Below are 20,126 nucleotides of genomic sequence, written 5' to 3'. Positions count from 1 at the left end.
ATTTGTGTGGGATGATCCGAACTGTCGCTTGTGATTGGTTGACTCACTTTCATTTCGCCTACTACTACCAATTGTTTTTTTTTGTTATCTTTCATATTATAAATTGAAGCATTATATAATCACAAAATGTTGACCTTCTTTAAAGTTTAATTATATCAAGGCAATTATAGCTATATTTCATATAAATTGAAGCACTATATAATAACAAATGTTGGCTTTAAATATTTCCTCCATGATTATACCAAGGCAATTATATCTATATTTCATATAAATTGAAGCACTATATAATCATAAATGTTGGCTTTCTTTAGAATTAATTTATATCAAGGCAATTATATTATATTTTATATAAATTGCAGAATTATATAATCACAAATGTTGGCTTTCTTTAAAGTTTAATTATACCAAAGCAATTATATCTATATTTCATATAAATTAAAGCACTAGATATAATCATAAATTGTGGCTTTCTTTAAAGTTTAATTATATCAAGGCAATTATACAAACATATCTATATGGAACAATGATATTTAATATACATTTGTTGGATTGTTACGCTAACAATAATATTGATTGATGGATTAAATAAAATGTATGATTTTATGACTTTATAATTATTGTAATTGTATAGTAAACTGCAATAATTGCGTACCGGAATATTAGAAATAAACAGAATACAAAGATTCGCCATAGATACCAGACCTGTATTTTTTTTAGTCTGGAAAAATGTCCAATTATGAAGTTGCTGTTATGGGTAAGTTTAACAAAAATTATTTAATATTTTCATTTCAACATAAAATGGATGGAATTATCCAATACCATCACTTTAATTCTTTCTTTTGACTAATGTAACATTCTTATGTATGTTTTTATGTTTTTTATATTCTTTTTCTTTTTCTAAAACCATTTTTAAAGGATAATAATAATGATAGTACAATTATTCTTCAACCAATTCTTGAATTTATTACATTTTACTGATGTAAAAAAAACCCTGTTTTTATGCAATTCTTTCTAAAAATAGTTTTCTATACATTCTTGTTCACCTATATTTCAATATACTGTGCACCATAAACTATTAATATCATTTTATGACTACAGTCCAATTACATACACAGCAACGTAATTGGCAATTAATTTAATATCACTTAAATTCGTTTCTTTTGACTTAATACTTCTTATTTTTCTCTGCAAATATCTTTTCCAACCGAGGTGTGAATATGGAAATGTATTGCCACTTTCCCGATTATTTCTACTATTTCTATTAACCTTACCGTACGGTACCATTTCCAAAATGCTGAATGCATTGTATTGGTCTCGGAAGCGCTTAATATGACACATTGTTAACAGTTCCAATCACGTTTTGTTGATAAACCGTTAGAAAAATAATTTATTCCATTCTTACTCCTCTGTCTCACATAGCTAAATGTATAGAAGAATGAGAAGCTTAAATACATTTCGCTATTACACTTAGTAACTATAAACTTAATAGAAAACAATACAAACGGTTAATTAAACTTAAGAAAACTAATTTTATAAGAGAGCAACGAACGCAGATTATCAAAGCTCTGAATGCTAACTATTCCAGAACATTTTGGCAAAAACTAAAAGAAACTAAAAACAACTATGCCACAGAAATTAGCATTGATCGTGCTTCACCTACTTTAAGTCTCTGTTGCAAGAACATACTCAACTTGACAATACTGGCAATAATATTGCTGGTAATGGTGATAATTATGTTATAGACTGCAATAGAATGAATGATGTTAACCAAATAGTAAACCTGAACAATGATATTATGATAGAAGAAGTCAAAATCTCATGGAAAAGCACCTGGAAATGATGCACCATTATTCTTTAAATACTTTGATATACAAATGCTTTACTAATCTTCCTATTAAATATCTGGAATGTTATTTTTGATGCTAACATTTTACCTATCACCTTATTTGGTTCTGAAATCTGGACACTGTAATGAATAAGTTTTGTCGATATCTGTTAGGAGTAGGAAAACATGCCCCAACTGTTGGAGTACAGTGTGAACTTGGTAGATTTCCGTTAACAATTTTAGTTCTAGTTAACATATTAAAACTCTGGTACAGACTTTTTAAACTTGTACAGGAATAGAATTTCCTATCAATGCTATTTGTTTCAACTAAGAAAGGCGGTTTTGGTTTTGGTTATGTTTGGTTATAACAAAATATTGATAACATTATAAATGAAATTAAATTACGTTCACAGGATATTGAACAACAACAATTTATTGAGAACACTAGTACATATTGGCGTTTACGTTGTTTTACAAAATTTAAACAAAAAATTCATATAGAAAATTATTTGTCTGAAATCAAACGTTTTAAACATAGACACTTTTTAACTAAATTTCGTCTAGCAATTCTTAATATCGAGGTTCAAAGGGGTAGATGGTATGAGGTTTTTCAGTTTATGTTTGTTAATGTAAGTATTATTATTATGAGAAATAAATGTCTAAATGCACTGCAAAAAAAAAAAAATAAAATAAAAAAATAATGAGTTAGAAGTCAAGAGTTATTACCAGTTACGTTTTATAATTTCCCTTCTGAAAGTAAGTTTATTATTTTAATGGCTTCCAGAAATATTAATTTAATTGAAAATATGCCTAAATTAATTTTTTGTGCATTTAAAAAAAGAAATATTTCTGCATTTAATTTTTGTAAATAATATATATGTACTTCGGGCGGCTGGCCTAGTTTGCTGTACAAATAAATGCGCTAGACCAGGAGTAGAGAAAGAGAAGAAGAAGAAGTATAATTATAATACAGGTTTTTTTTTCAAACAGTGTTGGTATGCTTTCAACTGGCTTTCAGGGCAAACACCTCATATGTTCCACAAAATTGCCAACATCTAATTTTCGATGAAAAAAGTTACAACGATCCATTACTTGTTGATCCGGATGGACCTAAGCGAGGTGTTGAACCATTCTATGTAGAATGCGAAGTTATAGATGGAAAGTTGACAGGTAATCTTAACATACTCTCACACATCGCTAAATCAGTTTACATACACCGGGGTTTTGTGGTGTGTGTAAACTCCGCAGTTTTGTGGCGTGTAAACTCCGGGGTTTTGTGGCGTGTGTAAACTCCGCAGTTTTGTGGCGTGTGTAAACTCCGGGGTTTTGTGGCGTGTGTAAACTCCGGAGTTTTGTGGCGTGTGTAAACTCCGGGGTTCCGTGTGGCGTGTGTAAACTCCGGGGTTTTGTGGCGTGTGTAAACTCCGGGGTTTTGTGGCGTGTGTAAACTCCAGGGTTCCGTGTGGCGTGTGTAAACTCCGCAGTTTTGTGGCGTGTGTAAACTCCGGGGTTGTGTGGCGTGTGTAAACTCCGGGGTTTTGTGATGTGTGTAAACTCCGGGGTTGTGTGGTGTGTGTAAACTCCGGGGTTTTGTGGCGTGTGTAAACTCCGCAGTTTTGTGGTGTGTGTAAACTCCGGGGTTGTGTGGTGTGTGTAAACTCCGGGGGTTTTGTGGTGTGTGTAATCTCCGGAGTTTTGTGGCGTGTGTAAACTCCCGGGTTTTGTGGCGTGTGTAAACTCCGCAGTTTTGTGGCGTGTGTAAACTCCGCAGTTTTGTGGCGTGTGTAAACTCCGGGGTTTTGTGGCGTGTGTAAACTCCGCAGTTTTGTGGTGCGTGTAAACTCCGGGGTTTTGTGGCGTGTGTAAACTCCGCAGTTTTGTGGTGCGTGTAAACTCCAGAGTTTTTTGGTGTGTGTAAACTCCGCAGTTTTGTGGTGTGTGTAAACTCCGCAGTTTTGTGGTTTGTGTAAACTCAGGAGTTTTGCTTGGCATTGTAAAAAGGCGGAGTACTGTTAGTAGAGATAGTTGCGTATGGTTGTTCATTATACGTTCGTTTCGTTTGCTACTGCACGCATCCACACACACGGGGTATCACTATTTCATTAATTGTACAGAAAATGAACTGCTTTGGAATTAAGCGCTCTGTGGCTGCCGGCTCATTACATTTTGTATATATTGTTACTTCCTGATTCATAATTTACGTCATACGAATTTTGTTTACAAGAATACGCAGGGTTGCAACTAGTGTAGTGTACCCGAAACAGGATTAATTACGCAAAAGTATCTGCGCATGCGCGTCACGTGAAAATAAATTTGTGACTCATGACTGATACGGATAGTACTAATAAAGTTATTATTATTTTTCTTTACACAGGTAGAACTATTATAACACCGACATGTAAGCTTGTTATCGCGGTCAATGGATATGAAGCAAAAGGTTCGTTCGTACACGACATTACGTACGGGATGTCTATTGCGCAGATTGTAGCGTTAATGGAGTCATCAACCACATGTCGGCAGTATATTAGAGTAGGATGATTTTAAATTTTTTTCATTATGGTATCTTCAACGTTTGTTTTGTTTATTATATGTCTAGATAACTTTGACCATGGAGGTATCGATATGCTTTATAAGGCACACAAACTAGCAGTCACCTAAACTTGCGATACAATGTTCGTAAACCAATCATTTTTTTCTACAGTTTGACTGCCATAATGCATTCAATTTACCGCATGGCTATTGGGTATCACGTAACGGTACCGCTATGTACAACTGGGCAAGTCCAACTGGTTTCTATGGATGTGCATGCGCATATAGAGGTAAGCTTAGCATTCTGTTTTGTTGACTTTTGTTTCGTGTGGTGGGGATGGAAAACAGTTTATTTTACGTTTTCCAGTCTTTAAAGGATGCGACTACTAACCAAGGCTATCAAACATGCGTTGCTGTCTTTAAAATTGGATAGATATATAAAATCATTCATAATGCAGAATTAAAAAAGTAGTTGGTCAAACCCAAATGAACATTAGACAGAAAGGCCTTTTCACGGTTTGTTTTGTGAAGAAGGCGTATGTAAATTTATTTTGCACATCGCTATTAAAATAGTTTATTTGATTTATACTACACGGAATTATTATTTAAGGCGACTGCACCGATCCAAGTAAACCCTGTGAATGTAGCATAAATGATCTAACTATGAGATACGATGATGGATATGTTGACGATATATCTACCCTGCCAGTGACGGAGTTACGGCATGGTGACACGGGCCACAGTTCGGAATATGGTATTAGCACAATTGGAGCACTAGAATGTACAGGTATTTTTATCATTTACCTACAGTAACGGCCAAAAGATGAATGAACATTTATTGGATATCGTGACCTAAATTGTACCAATTGTACTTCGGTATGTCAACTAATGACACTGGTTCCACTGGTTTCTCTTTTCAGGGCTGAAGATTATTGGATTGATGCAGTTCTTCGACAACATTTTCATGTCTGAATATGTGATAATAACATTGCCAGTTAAGTCTTTACTCACGTGTCTTAGACTATGCCAGTTGATTGAAGAGTGTCAATCAATGAGTGTCAACGATTGGATGTCGTGTTCATTGAATAGCCAATCAGCGAGGGAGATTCCTAAAAGTAAAATCAATCGTGATGACCATTACAAGCATTATGAATACTTTGAAATAAACAAATAAGTTGTTATTTACTGCATCTCACGTACTAGGCCTTCTCTTCAGAGTGAAAGACATAGCATATTCTGTCGATCTAGCTAAGGATGTACATTAAAAATATATATTGTCCGTCTGAAAAAAAAATAATTTTTTTAAAAATGTTTTTGTTGAAAATGCCATTTTAATGTCACATAGTTATATTTAGTTAGCCAAAAATAGTCTAATTGACTGGCTGAATCTAACCGTTTATTCTGTCTTGAAAACAATATTTTTTTTAGTTTTTGACATAACAACGATATATGATCGTCTTATACGTCCAACATACGAAACCAGTGACTAAAATATTGCTTTTGTTGTGAACAGACAAAGAATGTACTGGTCAATTGTAAATTAATGCTAAACCATAGTAAAAGTATAGGACCATCATTTTAAATTTGAATTGTGTAATATATTTATGCCGTAATAAGGTTTATCGCAAATAACTTGATTTCGCGAGGATCGTCATTGCACAATGCATGATGGGAAGGATTCGGGAGCAAAACGTCACGACGCGTACGTACGTGATTTGTTCTTTCCCACCATGCGTCGCGCACGGTATTTGCGATAAACCTTGTGGGCAAGAAAGTACACCTTATCAATCTGAATACTGTATATACACGGCCTGTAAATGCTTCAAACAATATTTTAACTTTTCGCCTATTAGTACCGGTAGTATATTATTAAAAATTCAGTGTGAAATTGTTTGCTACAAGTTAAAAAACTGATGCAATGGCGTACAATGATATAATACCTGTTACATGTTAAAACACTGATGCAACGTATTACGTACAATGATGTTAGCAGCTGTATGTGTATGTTAAAGCAACAAAATGAAAAAAACAAATCATACCATATTTAAACAATTTAGTGTGCAATATTATCTGCTACAAGTTAAAAGACTGATGCAATTGAGTACAATGATAATTATAATACCTGCTAGATGTGAACACACTGACTATTATATATAGTACGTTCAATGATGTTAGCAGCTGTATGTGTATGTAAGTAACAATCTTTAAAATAGCAAAAACAAAACTGTTTGCATATTAGTAGTATATGTAGTATATTAAAAATAAATTTAGTGTGAATTTATCTGCTACATGTTAAAATACTGATGCGGTGTATTACTTACAATGATGTTAGGAGCTGTACGTGTGTGTTAGTAACAAGTAACAAAATGACAAACACAAAACATACTTTTTTACTTGCTTTAATGCTTCAGAGCTTATATCAAATAATTTGAAATAAAAGTTTTAATCTATAAACTATAGGAGTAGACTAATCCAAGAGTTTGTCCAGAGTTTTTGGAAGACATCATTCAGGTTCTTGGTATATATAACACCTATAAAACAAAATAAGATAAATATAAGATTTGACATTCCCTCGGGAATGATATTTTGTTCGAGGGAATATATTTCCTTCAGCGCACGTCATTAAAATCAAAACCTCTATGTTTTTGTTTTTTTACAATACAATTGTTATGGAATCTATTTCTAAATGATTTTTCATACAGTAATAGGATATATTTCTAATATATATATCAAATACATTGGTAAATATTATTTTAAAACAAAGATATTACTTCGGTCAAATTAAATAAATATTCTCTTTATGTGATTCTTTTCTCATTCAGAAATAAATTAAACAAATGTTAAACTTTGTATATATTTTGTTTTTTTTATGAAAAAGAAGTACAGTATCTATTAATAGCAGAAATATATGTCCAAACTTTAAGCTATGACCATTGTAATCCGGAGAAATATGCCTCATGTTGTTAGTGCATTGCTAAACAATCAACAATAACAAACACCATGCTTACGTAGGCCTACAGTATCTCTGTATCAATGTATAGCTTACCAGATATATTTATTCATTGCCGCATTCTGCGGAGCAATCACATTTAGAGATACGTGCAATGACTGCTCTTGTCGTTGATCCATCTGGACACGTCAGTTCAATACGATCATACGCATTGTTCTCATCGCCCTCGTATGTTCCACGGCAACACTCACAATTATATTGAATGTATGGCTCGTGAAGTAGAATGGTTGTAGAAGTTTTGCAACGTCCATCGCACATTGTAACCGGAACATCGTACGCGACGCAACCTTGCTCGTTTTCTACGTCTATAACTTGTTCGATCATCTTACATGTTCCAGGTTCTGAAGTGAAGAATATTATTAAAAAAATTATTTTAGTGAGTTTGATGCTTTTGAAATTTAATCTATACAATGCAATACTTTATTCTGTCCAATATACATGAAATACATACATATGGAAAATTGATTGGTTCCAGATAATTAAATATACAATAAATATAAAATTAAATAATAGTTTTTATTATAAAAATGTGTCTTAAATGTTAAAAACTAAATTACCGTATACTTCTCGACACACTGGACAACAACTACCTGGCTCTTCTACTAATGTGAAACCCTAAAAAAAATGTAATTCAAGCGTTAATTTTATGTAGGTTAACTGTATGTATATTTAAAGAAAATGTTTATTTTTATTCTCAATTCAATAAATACTTCAATAAAATGATAAAGCCTACCTCTTGACAAACTGGCGGTTCTGGACAGTTAGAAGTACACTCCTCGCGTCCGTTAACGCAAACACAAGTCTCGCACTGATCTTCAGATGGCGTCACCGAACCAGCATCATATATTTTACCAGATTCGTCCATGCACTCGCACTGGGTAGGCAAGACACAAACGTCATCTAGATTGCGGTAGTATCCTGGCGCACACATGCAGGCTTGGAATGGTTCCTCAATCATCACCTCTATGTTGTTATGCATGGTTGCACACGTTGAAGTACAGTTGGTGGCCTGATTGCTCCACACCTCATTTTCACCACACACTTATAATAAAAAGAGTAAAAGATGGTTAAAAATCAAATCAAATAAAATTTATATCTAAAAAAGTTGGATGGTACATATTCTAAGAAAAGATGAAGATGAACCAGTAAAAAGAGCTTTGCATTTAGAAAAGGTAGAAGAGAAAGATGACGGTCAAAGGTGACATGGAAAGATATGGTAAAGAAAGAAGGAAAAGGTGGTTAAGATGAACATGATGCACAAGACAGGAAGAAGTGGAGAGATGATGTAGCAGCCTGGAACAAGTGACAGTCAGTAACCCCTTTAGGGAGAAAGCTGACTCAAATAAAAGATGAATAAAAGATGAAAATTGAGTAAATGAATATCTGTACTATAAGAGAAAGAATGTGTATGTTCGTTCATTATACAAATGTTTGCCATTACACGCATCCATAAACATGAGGTATCAAAATAATCAGAATTGTACTTGGAAGGTTTTAATAATAATAATAATAACTGGTACTTGATATAGCGCATTATGCTGAAAGCCTCAATGCGTTTTACAACTACATTTGAAACACACTCTGGGGCAGATAGCTCTGCAGTACCATATACGGTAAAATTATGCATAATTTTGTTTAACTTACAACATGGAGCATCATCGCATTCTTCTGTTTCAATAAGATCACCAAGGCATTCCATACCGCCATACTGTGGCAGCGGATTGTCCGCAGTACGTGTACGGGTTTTAACGCCTTCGCCACAGGTTGCAGAACATTGTCCCCATTCAGTCCAATCGCTAAGACCGCAGTCAACTGTAAAAACAAAATTAGATTGTGAGATACAGTACAAAAATCAATATAATAGAACTGTATGAAATTCTAAGGTTCAAATCTTTTTAAAAAAAATGAAAACAAATAAATTATTTCATAAAAATGAACATGAAAAATTGTGAAAATTACCTCGGCAATCTGCTTCTGTACATTGGAAAGATCCACCATCACAAGTGCTGAAAACAAAATGATTTTACTTGTTAGTAAACAGCAAAAGCATAGAAAACCACACAATTTCTCTGTTACATGTTTCTACAAAGCTTATTGTTACATCCAAATTATGGAACCATAGAGATATAATAATGAACTATAATTGAACGGAAGAGAGTGCACCTTTCATTTTTCAAATTGTTCATTATCGCCCAAAGATAGTGTGAAAGCACCTTTAAGAATTTTCTGGGAAAGTTAATATAAAACTCTGTCTACACTATCAAACTAGTTTGACAAAAAAAGTGTGATGTGCACAAATATGGTAGTGATATTATATATATTATATCCATTATTATGGGCACATCACATTTTTTTGTCACAAAGTTTGATAGTGTAGACAAGGCTTAATGAATACTTTTCTTACCAAGTGTTGCATTCCTTCTGCAAGACTGTACCTGGCAGGAACTCTAGAAGGCCATTTGGAAGCTCTACTGGTGTGACATCAGCAGGAATATCAGGAAGATCTTCACCAAAGACTGATATATCAACAACACAGCGACAGCTACTGGGGACTACACACTCTCCATCTTGAAGGACCTATTAAAGAAACATTATATTATATTTGATATCACACTAGAAGACATTATTCTAAAAGTTTACAAGAGAGTTAATAAAACAAATAGATACACAAATTTCTAATACAAAAAGAGATTTTTATGGGTTACATGGATAACCCTTTATTATCCCAGTTTAGAATTGTAACTATGAGCTGTAAAGCTCACCTGGTCGCCAGGACAGTGACAGCCTGGAAGGCATTCGTTCAATGAGCATGTAGTATCATCGTGCAAATCGGAGCATGTGCTTGGACATCGATTGGCACAGTCATCATCTACCAAACCAGCGGGACATTCATCTGTAACACAGAAACAGTGACAAAATGAGTGTAATAAATAAAATATTCGTAACTTTAAGTGTTATAGAAGTGCATGTTACAAACTAAAAATACAATCAATTGATTTTGAAGTAGCTCAATGACTTACCACCACATGGTTCGAGGTTGCAGTTGTGAAGTTGAATGGTCTCTTCAGAGCATGGTTCACCACCATTAGCTGCTGGTGTCTGAATGACCCGAGTACGCGATGAAGAACCTCCATCACACTCCTCACTGCACTCAGACCAATCACTCCAGTCAGAATAGTCACAATCCTCTAAAAATATTAACACAAAAAACAGTTTTGTAAGGAAAACATTACTATTAAACAGTTTTTAATGATCATTCCATTTTGACACTATTTTTCTTTTTTGCTATATATATTATGTATTTTTTTTAATGTTTTACTTTTATATGTTGGAAGTGCAGTATGGAGAGCCAATTCGATAGTGCTTAGCACTCATGGCAATTCCCAGGGTGCTGCACCGTTTTATTATATGTTGTTGTTTGTGCATGAAAATTGAATAAAATAAAAATACTTTTGAACATCAGCAAAACGGAAGGGAAAAAATGCTTAATACAAAGAAAGTTTTAACAATGTTATTAGATTCCAATTACAACTTACGTGGACATGGGTCTTGATTACACTTTTCCACTTCTGAACTTGGTCCTTCACATTCAAACTCATCACCTAGTTCGTTGAAGCATGTTCGCGTACGTGATTGCGTACCTCCGTTGCAGTCTTCGGTACACTGGCTCCATTCGCTCCAGTCACCATAGTATGGGCAAGTATGGTCACCACATTCAAATCGACCTTCTATACATGTACTAATAAATGAAAGTTAGAACGTGAGTTTGACCTCAAAACATAGTTATTACGAACACAATTTTACATTATTGCATTATCTTGAATACAATGTTTTGTCCAAGAGAAGAGACTCAATGTGTACTGAGCTAGGATTAACCCTGTAAATTGTAAAAAAGCTACAGGCAAAATACATTGAGAATCTTGCATATCAGTGTGAAACAAAGAACATCATACCAAAATACAATGGAACACATTTCTAACCAAGTATGCTCCAAAACATAATATTATTATTATTACTATTATATGAAACATAACATACCATTCATTACAACCCATCATGATTGTATCATTTGGCAGGAACGCGCCATTTTCTCCGCTACCAGTCAACAAACTCTCATCAGTATCACCGTACTGCTTAAGATACTCCTTCGGCAAAGAACATCGGCACTCCTCGGTCGGCACGCAATAGGCATTCTGAAGAACTTGACCCTCTGGACATTGGCAACCAGGTTTGCAGACTTCCTCAAGGCATGATGCGTCATTGTGGAAATCCACGCAACCTCGATTGCAAGAATTAGCACATTCACTGTACACTTTTCCACTGTCTTCACAACTTTCTCCTGTTTAGTAAAACGTTAAATGTTTAACAAGATATTGTAGCTGTGTTGTCTGTGTCTAAATTTGAATAACATAAAGTAAAGCTCTGTCTACACTATCAAACTTTATGTGACAAAAAAATGTGATGTGCCCATATATGGACATGATGATGTCACACCCCTACCATATTTGGGCATATCACTACCATTATTTGGGCACACCACACTTTTTTTGTCAAACTAGTTTGATAGTGTAGACAGAGCTTAAGACTATTAAAAACAATAGTATCTACTTACCGGGGCAGGCTTCAATGTTGCATGCCTTACTCTGTGTAAGGTCTTCTCTGCAGAATAAGCCTCCATATTGAGCCGAAGGATTTCCGCCAGATCGTGTACGCGTTTGAATGCCACCGGCACATGGCGAACTACAAGTTCCCCAATCGGACCATTGAGTATATCCACAATCAACTAATGATAAAATGGAAACTTTGATTAATAATAGTTTGTATTGTGAATATTTCTTTATATGCACCAGTAACACGATGTTGCTGCTACAAGACTAGGCTATGACGAGCAGAACTTCCAATACATAACTGATTGACTGAACTTTTTGGTAGGCCATTCTTGTGTCACACACAGCAAGTAAGTTCAAGAAATTATTTTCTTGGGATTATTATTACAGTATATGCTACATGTACATTCTTTTATTCCACATTCAAACAGGCTTTTTAATCAACTAAGTTAATTCATTGTTAATCAGAGTAATGTTGTAGCTCTGTTGTATTTTTCAAATAGTATTGTCTTTGAATGAATTTCCTTTTGGACAAATAAAATGAACTATGAACTATTTTCAACAACAACATAATACACATGCTCTATATATAAGATAAGATAATAAGATTTATAAAGCGCACATATCCACAAAATGCTCCAGGCGCTTGTGAAAACCATGAAAAATACTAAACGGAATAAAAGCAGACCATATTCCCAGACTTACTTGGGCAAGGAGGCAAATGATCACATTCCTCATGTTCTACATCTTCCATAACGCCTCCACATCCACTTCCACCTTCCTCAAATGATGGACTTGGCAGAGGGTTGTTGCATGATCTGTAGTGGGCGCGAGTAGCCTCCTCACCACATGAGGTGGTACACGATGACCACGCTCCCCATTCACTCCATTGTCCAATGACTGAAACGAAAGAAGATAAAACTTGCTGGTAACGGTCTTCTATTTATAAACAGGTTTTTGCAGGAATTTAGACTTGATTTTATATTCTATTAGTAACTGTAATAAAAATCTTACCATCACAAGTATCATCAGTACATATCAACTGTCCATCAGAGCATTTGCTGTGAAAAGAAAGTATTGTCATATAATTGTGTTTTAAATAGGAAGAAAGCAAATTAAATTGTTAATCGATTTTCTGCACACAGTAATAGTATCACTGTTGACAAAAGATAAGAAAAGCTAATTACCATGTATTACAATCATTTGTAATTTCAACACCTGCACTCAACTCAGTAGCTACACCTGTAACTGGATCATAATATATGCAAGGACATTCCTCCACACATTCACCATTGCTTTCAAACTGACCCTAAAAAAATACAACAAAAAAACATTGTAAATTGAAGAACAACCAGTGTTGGTAATTAGTTAAAAGCAACAGTAATGATCATGTTGTACTATGGTAAAAAAAAGTTCCATGGCTAATTTGAACATTTGGCAGCAAGTGTCCATAATTCGTCATAAAGTAAACTTCATTCTTTATTAATTAAAATCTAAAATCTAACTAACTTGTAGACTAAAATATTAAGTTTTGCCACTAATAACTTACATCTGGGCACTGACATCCCTCTCGGCACACATCAGAGTCGATACACTTAGCAGTGTTGTTCTGCTTGGCTGAGCATGAATGTTCACATGGCGTAGCACACTCGACAGTTACAAATGGATAGTCACAGGCTAATGTAAAAAATGACATTAACAAAATATTATAATGTGTATAATACTGTAGTTAATAATACATAATGTTATAGATATACATTAGAACCCTTATTAAGGGGACACCTTCGTTACCCAGCAAAGTGTCCTCTGAGCAGTGGTGTCTCAAAAGAGACACCACTGTGTTTTATTTGTTTACTATGTGTTCTTGTTGTGACATCACTGTAACATACATACGGTCAAAGCCAATAAATGAATGAGTGTTCTACTATAGAATATTACAAAAATATTATAACAGTGATTATAATAATATAAGTAGTTCTTTGATAGTAAACCAATAAAACTTACGTTGGCAAGACAGTTTCGTCTAGCTGTCAGCTTGACTTCTTCAGTTGCTATGATGCGTTATGACGCCGACTGGTCTCCTTTCCAGCCACTAGATGTTGTCAACTGAAGAAGTCAAGCTGACAGCTAGACGAAACTGTCTTGCCAACGTAAGTTTTATTGGTTTACTATCAAAGAACTACTTATATTATTATACGAATCGAAACCAGAAGAAATGTTTTCTTTAATAACAGTGATTATGTTTACTTACTCTCACAGGCAAGTAGATTACACTGCTGCATATCTCTCGTTTCGCCTTCACACTCCTGGCCACCGTTGAAAGGACCGATTTCAGAACGTTCACGAATCTGCGTGGAACTGCCGCAAGTTCTAGGACATTCTGACCAATCACTCCACTCGGAAAATTCACAATCAACTACGAAACGAAATTTAAATATTTGATTAACCCAGTTAGTTGATAACTAACAATGTGGAGAACCTAGTATACATTTAGGTAATCCTGCCTGTCTTTATTGTTATTGTACTGTAAATTGAAATGGCAAAATAAATGATATGATTTTTATTTATATGTTTATTATATAGATTGTTATTTATATTTTTGCAACCTAACTTTACCTGGGCAAGCAATGTTATTGCAGCTGATGGTCTCTGTACTGGCATCTTCACCTCCTGGACAATCTTCACCTCCGAACTGTGGAACCTCGCATTCACATTCTCTTGCTCGAGTCTTCGTGCCACTGTCACACTCAGCGGTGCATTCTGACCATTCTGCCCAGTCGCACCATTTACCATGTACTGAAGGAATTTATTATTATAATTATTAATTACTTTATCATTGTTATTCTTGCTAAGGTAACAGAAATTAAAAATACACATTTATTGCAGTTAATACAATATGCTACTTATATTTGGGAAACATTTAAAAGCTTTTCTACATTTGTTTACTTTTTAACCTGTTTTACAATTATTTAGCAGTTTTTTTGTGGGTAATCATACCCTTTGTTTATTGCAGTGACTGCCTCATAAGATTCTACATTGAAAAAAACTCATAATATCTTGCAGTAAAAAATATAGTTACTGCAGTAACTTTTCGACATGATCCCTTAGGCTAGGCATTCACCAGACAAACATACCTGGACAAGGCTCAGTGTTACAATCCTCCAACTCAGTCTCTGTATCCGAACTACATGGTGCTCCACCGCCACTTGGATACGGCATGGAACAGGATCGGCTACGCAGGCGTTTGCCGCCATCACAGGTTGCATTGCAACATGACCAGGGCGACCATGGAGACCATGCCCCATCACAAGTGTTATTGCTGCAGACGAGTTTGGTATTCTGACAGAAACTGAAAATGAAGATGCAATGTCAGCAAAATGTAATCAACTACCTTATTATCTATCTATTATTATCTATTCTGCATGGAAGGCATAAATCAATGTAGTGGAGCTGTAGCTTGGTGGCTAACGTGCTTGCCTTCCAATCCCATAGTCCAGGGTTCAATCCTAACCTAGTGCCAGGGTTGTAACTCACGACTATTTCAACTCCACTCTCTAAGCCTCAAATTAGACTTAGTTTATAAACACAATAAATTACAAAATATTTTATCCATCCTGTAATTGGCGAGTTACGCGCTGTTTGATGTGTATGAAATAAAACAAATTCAAACATAGAGAAGAATTAATGTAATGGATAAACTTGAAGCAACATTCAGAGCTTGAAGGTTGAGGTATACAGTGTATATGTCACATGGATGATGTAGATCTAATGTGTTATCACTCATTACAAAGACTTTATACTATTATGGATAAAAAATATAATACTTATATACTGTATGTAGCACTCTTTATAACATACACATGTATCACAAGATGTCGTAACATAGACAAGATATGTAAGATAGATTGAAAAAAAGTCTTACCATTCATTACACAGATCTTCAGATACCTTTTCACCATCTTGGTAGACTATTCCATTATGTTCACAATGGGTAGGGCACTCGACACCGGAATCACAATCCCGACTTTCGGCTTCTTCACCTTCACATTCTTCTCCACCGTTTGCTGGAGGTGGATTGTTTGGAGACCTTTATTGGAGAAAAAGGAAAATAATGTTTATTTTGAATCAATTTTAGGTTACGGTATTTCTCTATACAACATAGACTAATAGTTTACATTATAACATTCTTCTGTATTATTTATTTATGCTGGGTGACCTCTTCAGTCTAAAAATGGTCTCCCAGAGGGCCCAGTTATGATCAATGGATGTGATGTACTAGTACACCGGGGTAACCCTCTACTGGTCTTGAAAGATGTACTAGGTTCATAATTATGGTTCCACTGTCTTAACAACTTGGCCACTCACTCACTTGTGAGTGAGTATACTAGCCTGAGTTATCAAGGACTATACCTGAATCGAGTCTGCTGTCCACTTCCACAGTCAGCCGTGCAATTTGTCCATTGAGACCAAGTACTCCATCCACAATCAACAGAACAATCAATTGTTTCACATGTTAGATAACCATTAGTACATGAGCTAGAAAAAAAAATATAAAAAAATAAATAAAAGAACAACCATGAAGATAAACCATTTCTAAAAGTTTTCTGAATATAAAATAAATAATAAAAGTCAAAGGATGAACAAGATGATGATAATGTAGTTTTTGGCACATATGCCATTTCATATGTATAATACTTGAGCTCGCAAACAGACAAAAAACAAAACGCCAACTGGTGGACTAACGTTACAAAAGACAAACTACAGACTTGGGGCAGGTATTATTGTAATGATAAGGGTGATAATGAATCTTAATAGATACGGCTAAATCCAAGATGGTAATGATACTGATGACGTCAGAAAATGATACTAACCATTCCATACAATCATCACTAAATGTATAGCCTGGAGGGTAACTTTTACCACTCTCATCCAGACAATCACACTGAGCTTGCTCAATGCATTTTCCATCCTGCTCCAAGAACCCATCTGGGCAGCGACATCCTGGTTCACATACTTGATCGGCGCATCGACTACCAACTTGTAAATCGGAACAGAAGTATGGACATTTTGTACAGTTGGAATCATAAACTTTACCATCCTCGCAATATTCGTCTAAAGAAACACAATTGAATGATTACAATGATTATGAATGATTACAATGATTAAGAATTATTATAGGGGTATGATTTGGCTGGACATGCTACAGCACACCATGGAAAGTGTATAATTCCTCGGTTTACCCAAGGCAATCTAACAACAGGACACTGAGCTCAGATTGCCAAGATAGGAACTCGTAACAGTCCTTTGATCTTATGTCTGGCTGCGACAAATACCAACAGTACTGTACTATGTACATATTCGACGCAGAGCGCGGTGTCTGTTAAGGAGCGTGTAATTGATCATGTCACAGCCACAGATAAACCCTTTGATCTCCGGGCAGCATGTTTGACTTGGTTTACCATAGCCAGCTTGATTGATTGATTGAATACATAAACTAAAAACAAAATCACTGATCTTACCACATGGACTACTGTTGCATACAAGTAATTCAATGGGGTCTCCATCACAATAGCTTCCATTGTTCTTTGGTGGTGGGTCAGAACATTCACGATAACGGAATGATGAACCACCTCCACAGCTGTCCGAACAATCTGACCATTCACCCCATGGTGTCCAGTTTCCATCGGCTACAAATGCCAGAATAATTTTGTTTAATACAGTAGAATTTAATACATTTTTAAAAATATTTCTATTAAGGTAAATGCTTTGTATGTGTATACATGTATTCACTTTATGTAAACGAGTTTAAAACTTGTCTCTATTTACAAGTTAACACGTTAAAGATCACTTACTTGGACAAGCCATTTCATTGCAGTATTCAGTATCGTAATTGTTCTCCGTTATCTGGCAGTCGGCTTCATTGGTGAAACTTCGAGATCTCGTCTTGTTTCCAGTGCCACACGACACACTACATTCACTCCACAATCCCCATTCAGCGTACTGACAAGGTGTTGTCAGTTCAGTAGCTAGAATAGAATACAATAAGGAACGCACTCAGAAACTGAGTGAAGTACTTGGGAAAATATATCAGGGAAAACATTATTAGGAGAGAAAGAGCTCACTACTTGACATTTTGGTCCATGTAAAAATCATACAGAGGGCATGCTATTTAATATCTTGTATGAAAGATACAGGTAAGTCAGATTTTAACATAATAAGCTTTTGTGACATCAATTTTCATGAAAATCATTGTCTTGTACCTATTAACACCCAAAAATTCAAGACAATAACTTAAAAATTGTGGTCGCCATTGTAACAAACAAAATTATATAAATATGATAATAAACTAACCTGTTGGCTTTTGTGTAGTTACAGCAATAGTAGTTGTTGTTTCAGAGGTGGTGATAACGGTAGTAGTAAGAAAACCAGTGGTAGATTCCACTGCGGTAGTTTTCTCGAATCCGGTTGTAGGTGGTATTCCAGTGGTTGTCGGTACACCACTAGTAATTGGAAGACCAGTCGTAGTTGGTATGAATCCGGTAGTTGTTTGTATACCTGTTGTCATTGGTACGCCAGTTGTTGCTTGTACACCAGTTGTTGGTTGATGACCAGTCGTTAGCAAACTGGTTGTTGGTTCCATACCGGTAGTTTGTTGTGCACCAGTGGTCATTTCACGACCAGTGGTCATAGATTGACCTGTGGTCATAGGTTGACCAGTTGTCTGAACATTGACAGTTGTTTTGTGTTCAGTTGTTACTGGTCTACCTGTAGTTGCTTCTTCAACAGTCACTTCTCTAAATGTGGTGGGGTTGAAATTTTGTGGCCCTGTGGTCATCTGTCCACCGGTTGTGATATGTTCACCTGTGGTTATCTGTTGACCAGTAGTTGTTTCAAAACCGGCAGTTGTTTTTTGTTGTCCAGTTGTATATACAGCATTAGTGGTTGGCAAGCCTGAAGTGACCACACCAGTAGTGTGTACCAGAGTGGTTTCAACACCAGTACTGGTTGGTACAATAGTACTTGGTACAAAAGCAGTTGTTTCATGCTCTCTTGTTGTGTAAGGTAGAGTAGTTGCATTTGGCCTAATATAAACTGTTGTAGTTACTGTAGTACTGTATCTATTTCTACCAGTTGTACTTTCCGGCGCAGTAGTAGATTCCATAGTTGTTGCTTCCGCATTGGGTTTTCTTGTAGTAGTTGTGAAACCTTTGAGTCAGAATCAAACAAATGTAAAGAAATCTTGCAATATTGTTCTTAAGATAATTTATTTTTCAATATTGAAAAAAAAAAATGTTAGAATTTTTTAAAATGTTATGGTATTTGTAATCAGAATTTTTCAGTCTTTAGCTGCATTTTGTTTTTTTTACGCTTTATGTGCTTTTCAACTTATACCTCAATATATATAAAAAAATAAATAAAACTATATATTTTTTTAAATGGGGAGATCATTTTACTACCAATCCGCAAATGAGCTTATGACAAAATGAAATTGATTTAACTTACCACAAACTTCTTCATCAGAACAATCTCTGCAATCACAATCACGATCACACACAGAATCTCCAGGAATGCATTCACCATTACTTTTACATATGAATTCACCACTATAGCAAGTAGTAACTCGTTCTGTTAAAAAATAAAATTATTACTGCTAGTGAGTTATTTCTGGAAAATATAATTTCAGACACTTTCCTATTAGGTGTAATAACATACATAATAGTAAAATATCATTTTAATGCACAATATGGAGATTATGATTTTTTTGTTATTTAATTTAAAATTAACCTGTAGTAACTGCTGGAGTAAATGTTGTAGTGCCTCGTGTTAATGGTGGTCCTGTTGTAATAACTGATGGCTGTCCTGTAGTTGATGTTGGTGGTAAAGCTGTTGTTACAGCTGATGGCTGTCCTGTAGTTATAGCTGATGGCTGTCCTGTTGTTACAGCTGATGGCTGTCCTGTAGTCACAGCTGATGGCTGTCCTGTTGTAACAGCTGATGGCTGTCCTGTAGTCACGGCTGATGGCCGTCCTGTAGTCACAGCTGATGGCTGTCCTGTAGTAGATGTTGGTGGTAGAGCTGTTGTTACAGCTGATGGTTGTCCTGTAGTCACAGCTGATGGCTCTCCTGTAGTTGATGTTGGCGGTAGAACTGTTGT

The 20,126-nt window shown here is 35.3% G+C and overlaps 2 protein-coding genes across 2 annotated transcripts; one reads left to right on the top strand and one right to left on the bottom strand.

The window, feature by feature from the left end:
- The first annotated feature begins 4,285 nt into the window (after window positions 1-4,285).
- Window positions 4,286-5,607, top strand: LOC144847674 (contactin-associated protein 1-like). The gene is made up of 4 exons (XM_078704161.1): window positions 4,286-4,354; window positions 4,527-4,644; window positions 4,965-5,141; window positions 5,275-5,607. Exons 1-4 carry the CDS (start codon window positions 4,292-4,294, stop codon window positions 5,526-5,528), a joined length of 612 nt encoding a protein of 203 aa, XP_078560287.1. The 5' UTR covers window positions 4,286-4,291; the 3' UTR covers window positions 5,529-5,607.
- A 1,095-nt stretch (window positions 5,608-6,702) lies between these two features.
- On the bottom strand, window positions 6,703-19,133 carry LOC144848213 (SCO-spondin-like). The gene is made up of 25 exons (XM_078704925.1): window positions 18,323-19,133; window positions 17,824-17,997; window positions 17,491-17,658; window positions 16,843-17,083; window positions 16,382-16,507; window positions 15,894-16,058; window positions 15,106-15,320; window positions 14,588-14,767; window positions 14,223-14,387; window positions 13,521-13,648; window positions 13,159-13,280; window positions 12,986-13,032; window positions 12,677-12,871; window positions 11,977-12,147; window positions 11,403-11,703; window positions 10,901-11,103; window positions 10,385-10,552; window positions 10,127-10,257; window positions 9,769-9,941; window positions 9,324-9,370; window positions 9,009-9,176; window positions 8,098-8,405; window positions 7,922-7,979; window positions 7,401-7,705; window positions 6,703-6,885 (listed from the first exon to the last, which is right to left on the bottom strand). Exons 1-24 carry the CDS (start codon window positions 19,131-19,133, stop codon window positions 7,410-7,412), a joined length of 4,761 nt encoding a protein of 1,586 aa, XP_078561051.1. The 3' UTR covers window positions 6,703-6,885; window positions 7,401-7,409.
- Between the last annotated feature and the right edge of the window lie 993 nt (window positions 19,134-20,126).

This window comes from Antedon bifida, chromosome 7, assembly GCF_963402885.1.
Source record: "Antedon bifida chromosome 7, ecAntBifi1.1, whole genome shotgun sequence".
NCBI lineage: Eukaryota > Metazoa > Echinodermata > Crinoidea > Comatulida > Antedonidae > Antedon > Antedon bifida.
Note: the sequence above shows the minus strand (reverse complement) of the source record. Positions and strands in the feature narration are given on the sequence as shown.

Bases quoted from the DNA above. Each gene is read 5' to 3' on its own strand.
- LOC144847674 (XM_078704161.1), top strand. From the start codon at position 4,292: ATGTCTATTGCGCAGATTGTAGCGTTAATGGAGTCATCAACCACATGT. The intron at 4,645-4,964 runs GTAAGCTTAGCA...TTATTATTTAAG, and splicing joins ATGTGCATGCGCATATAGAG to GCGACTGCACCGATCCAAGT. The intron at 5,142-5,274 runs GTATTTTTATCA...TTCTCTTTTCAG, and splicing joins TGGAGCACTAGAATGTACAG to GGCTGAAGATTATTGGATTG.
- LOC144848213 (XM_078704925.1), bottom strand. From the start codon at position 19,133: ATGGAATCTACTACTGCGCCGGAAAGTACAACTGGTAGAAATAGATAC. The intron at 13,649-14,222 runs GTAAGTAAACAT...TTTTTACATTAG, and splicing joins TAATCTACTTGCCTGTGAGA to CCTGTGACTATCCATTTGTA. The intron at 9,942-10,126 runs GTGAGCTTTACA...TTTCTTTAATAG, and splicing joins GTCACTGTCCTGGCGACCAG to GTCCTTCAAGATGGAGAGTG.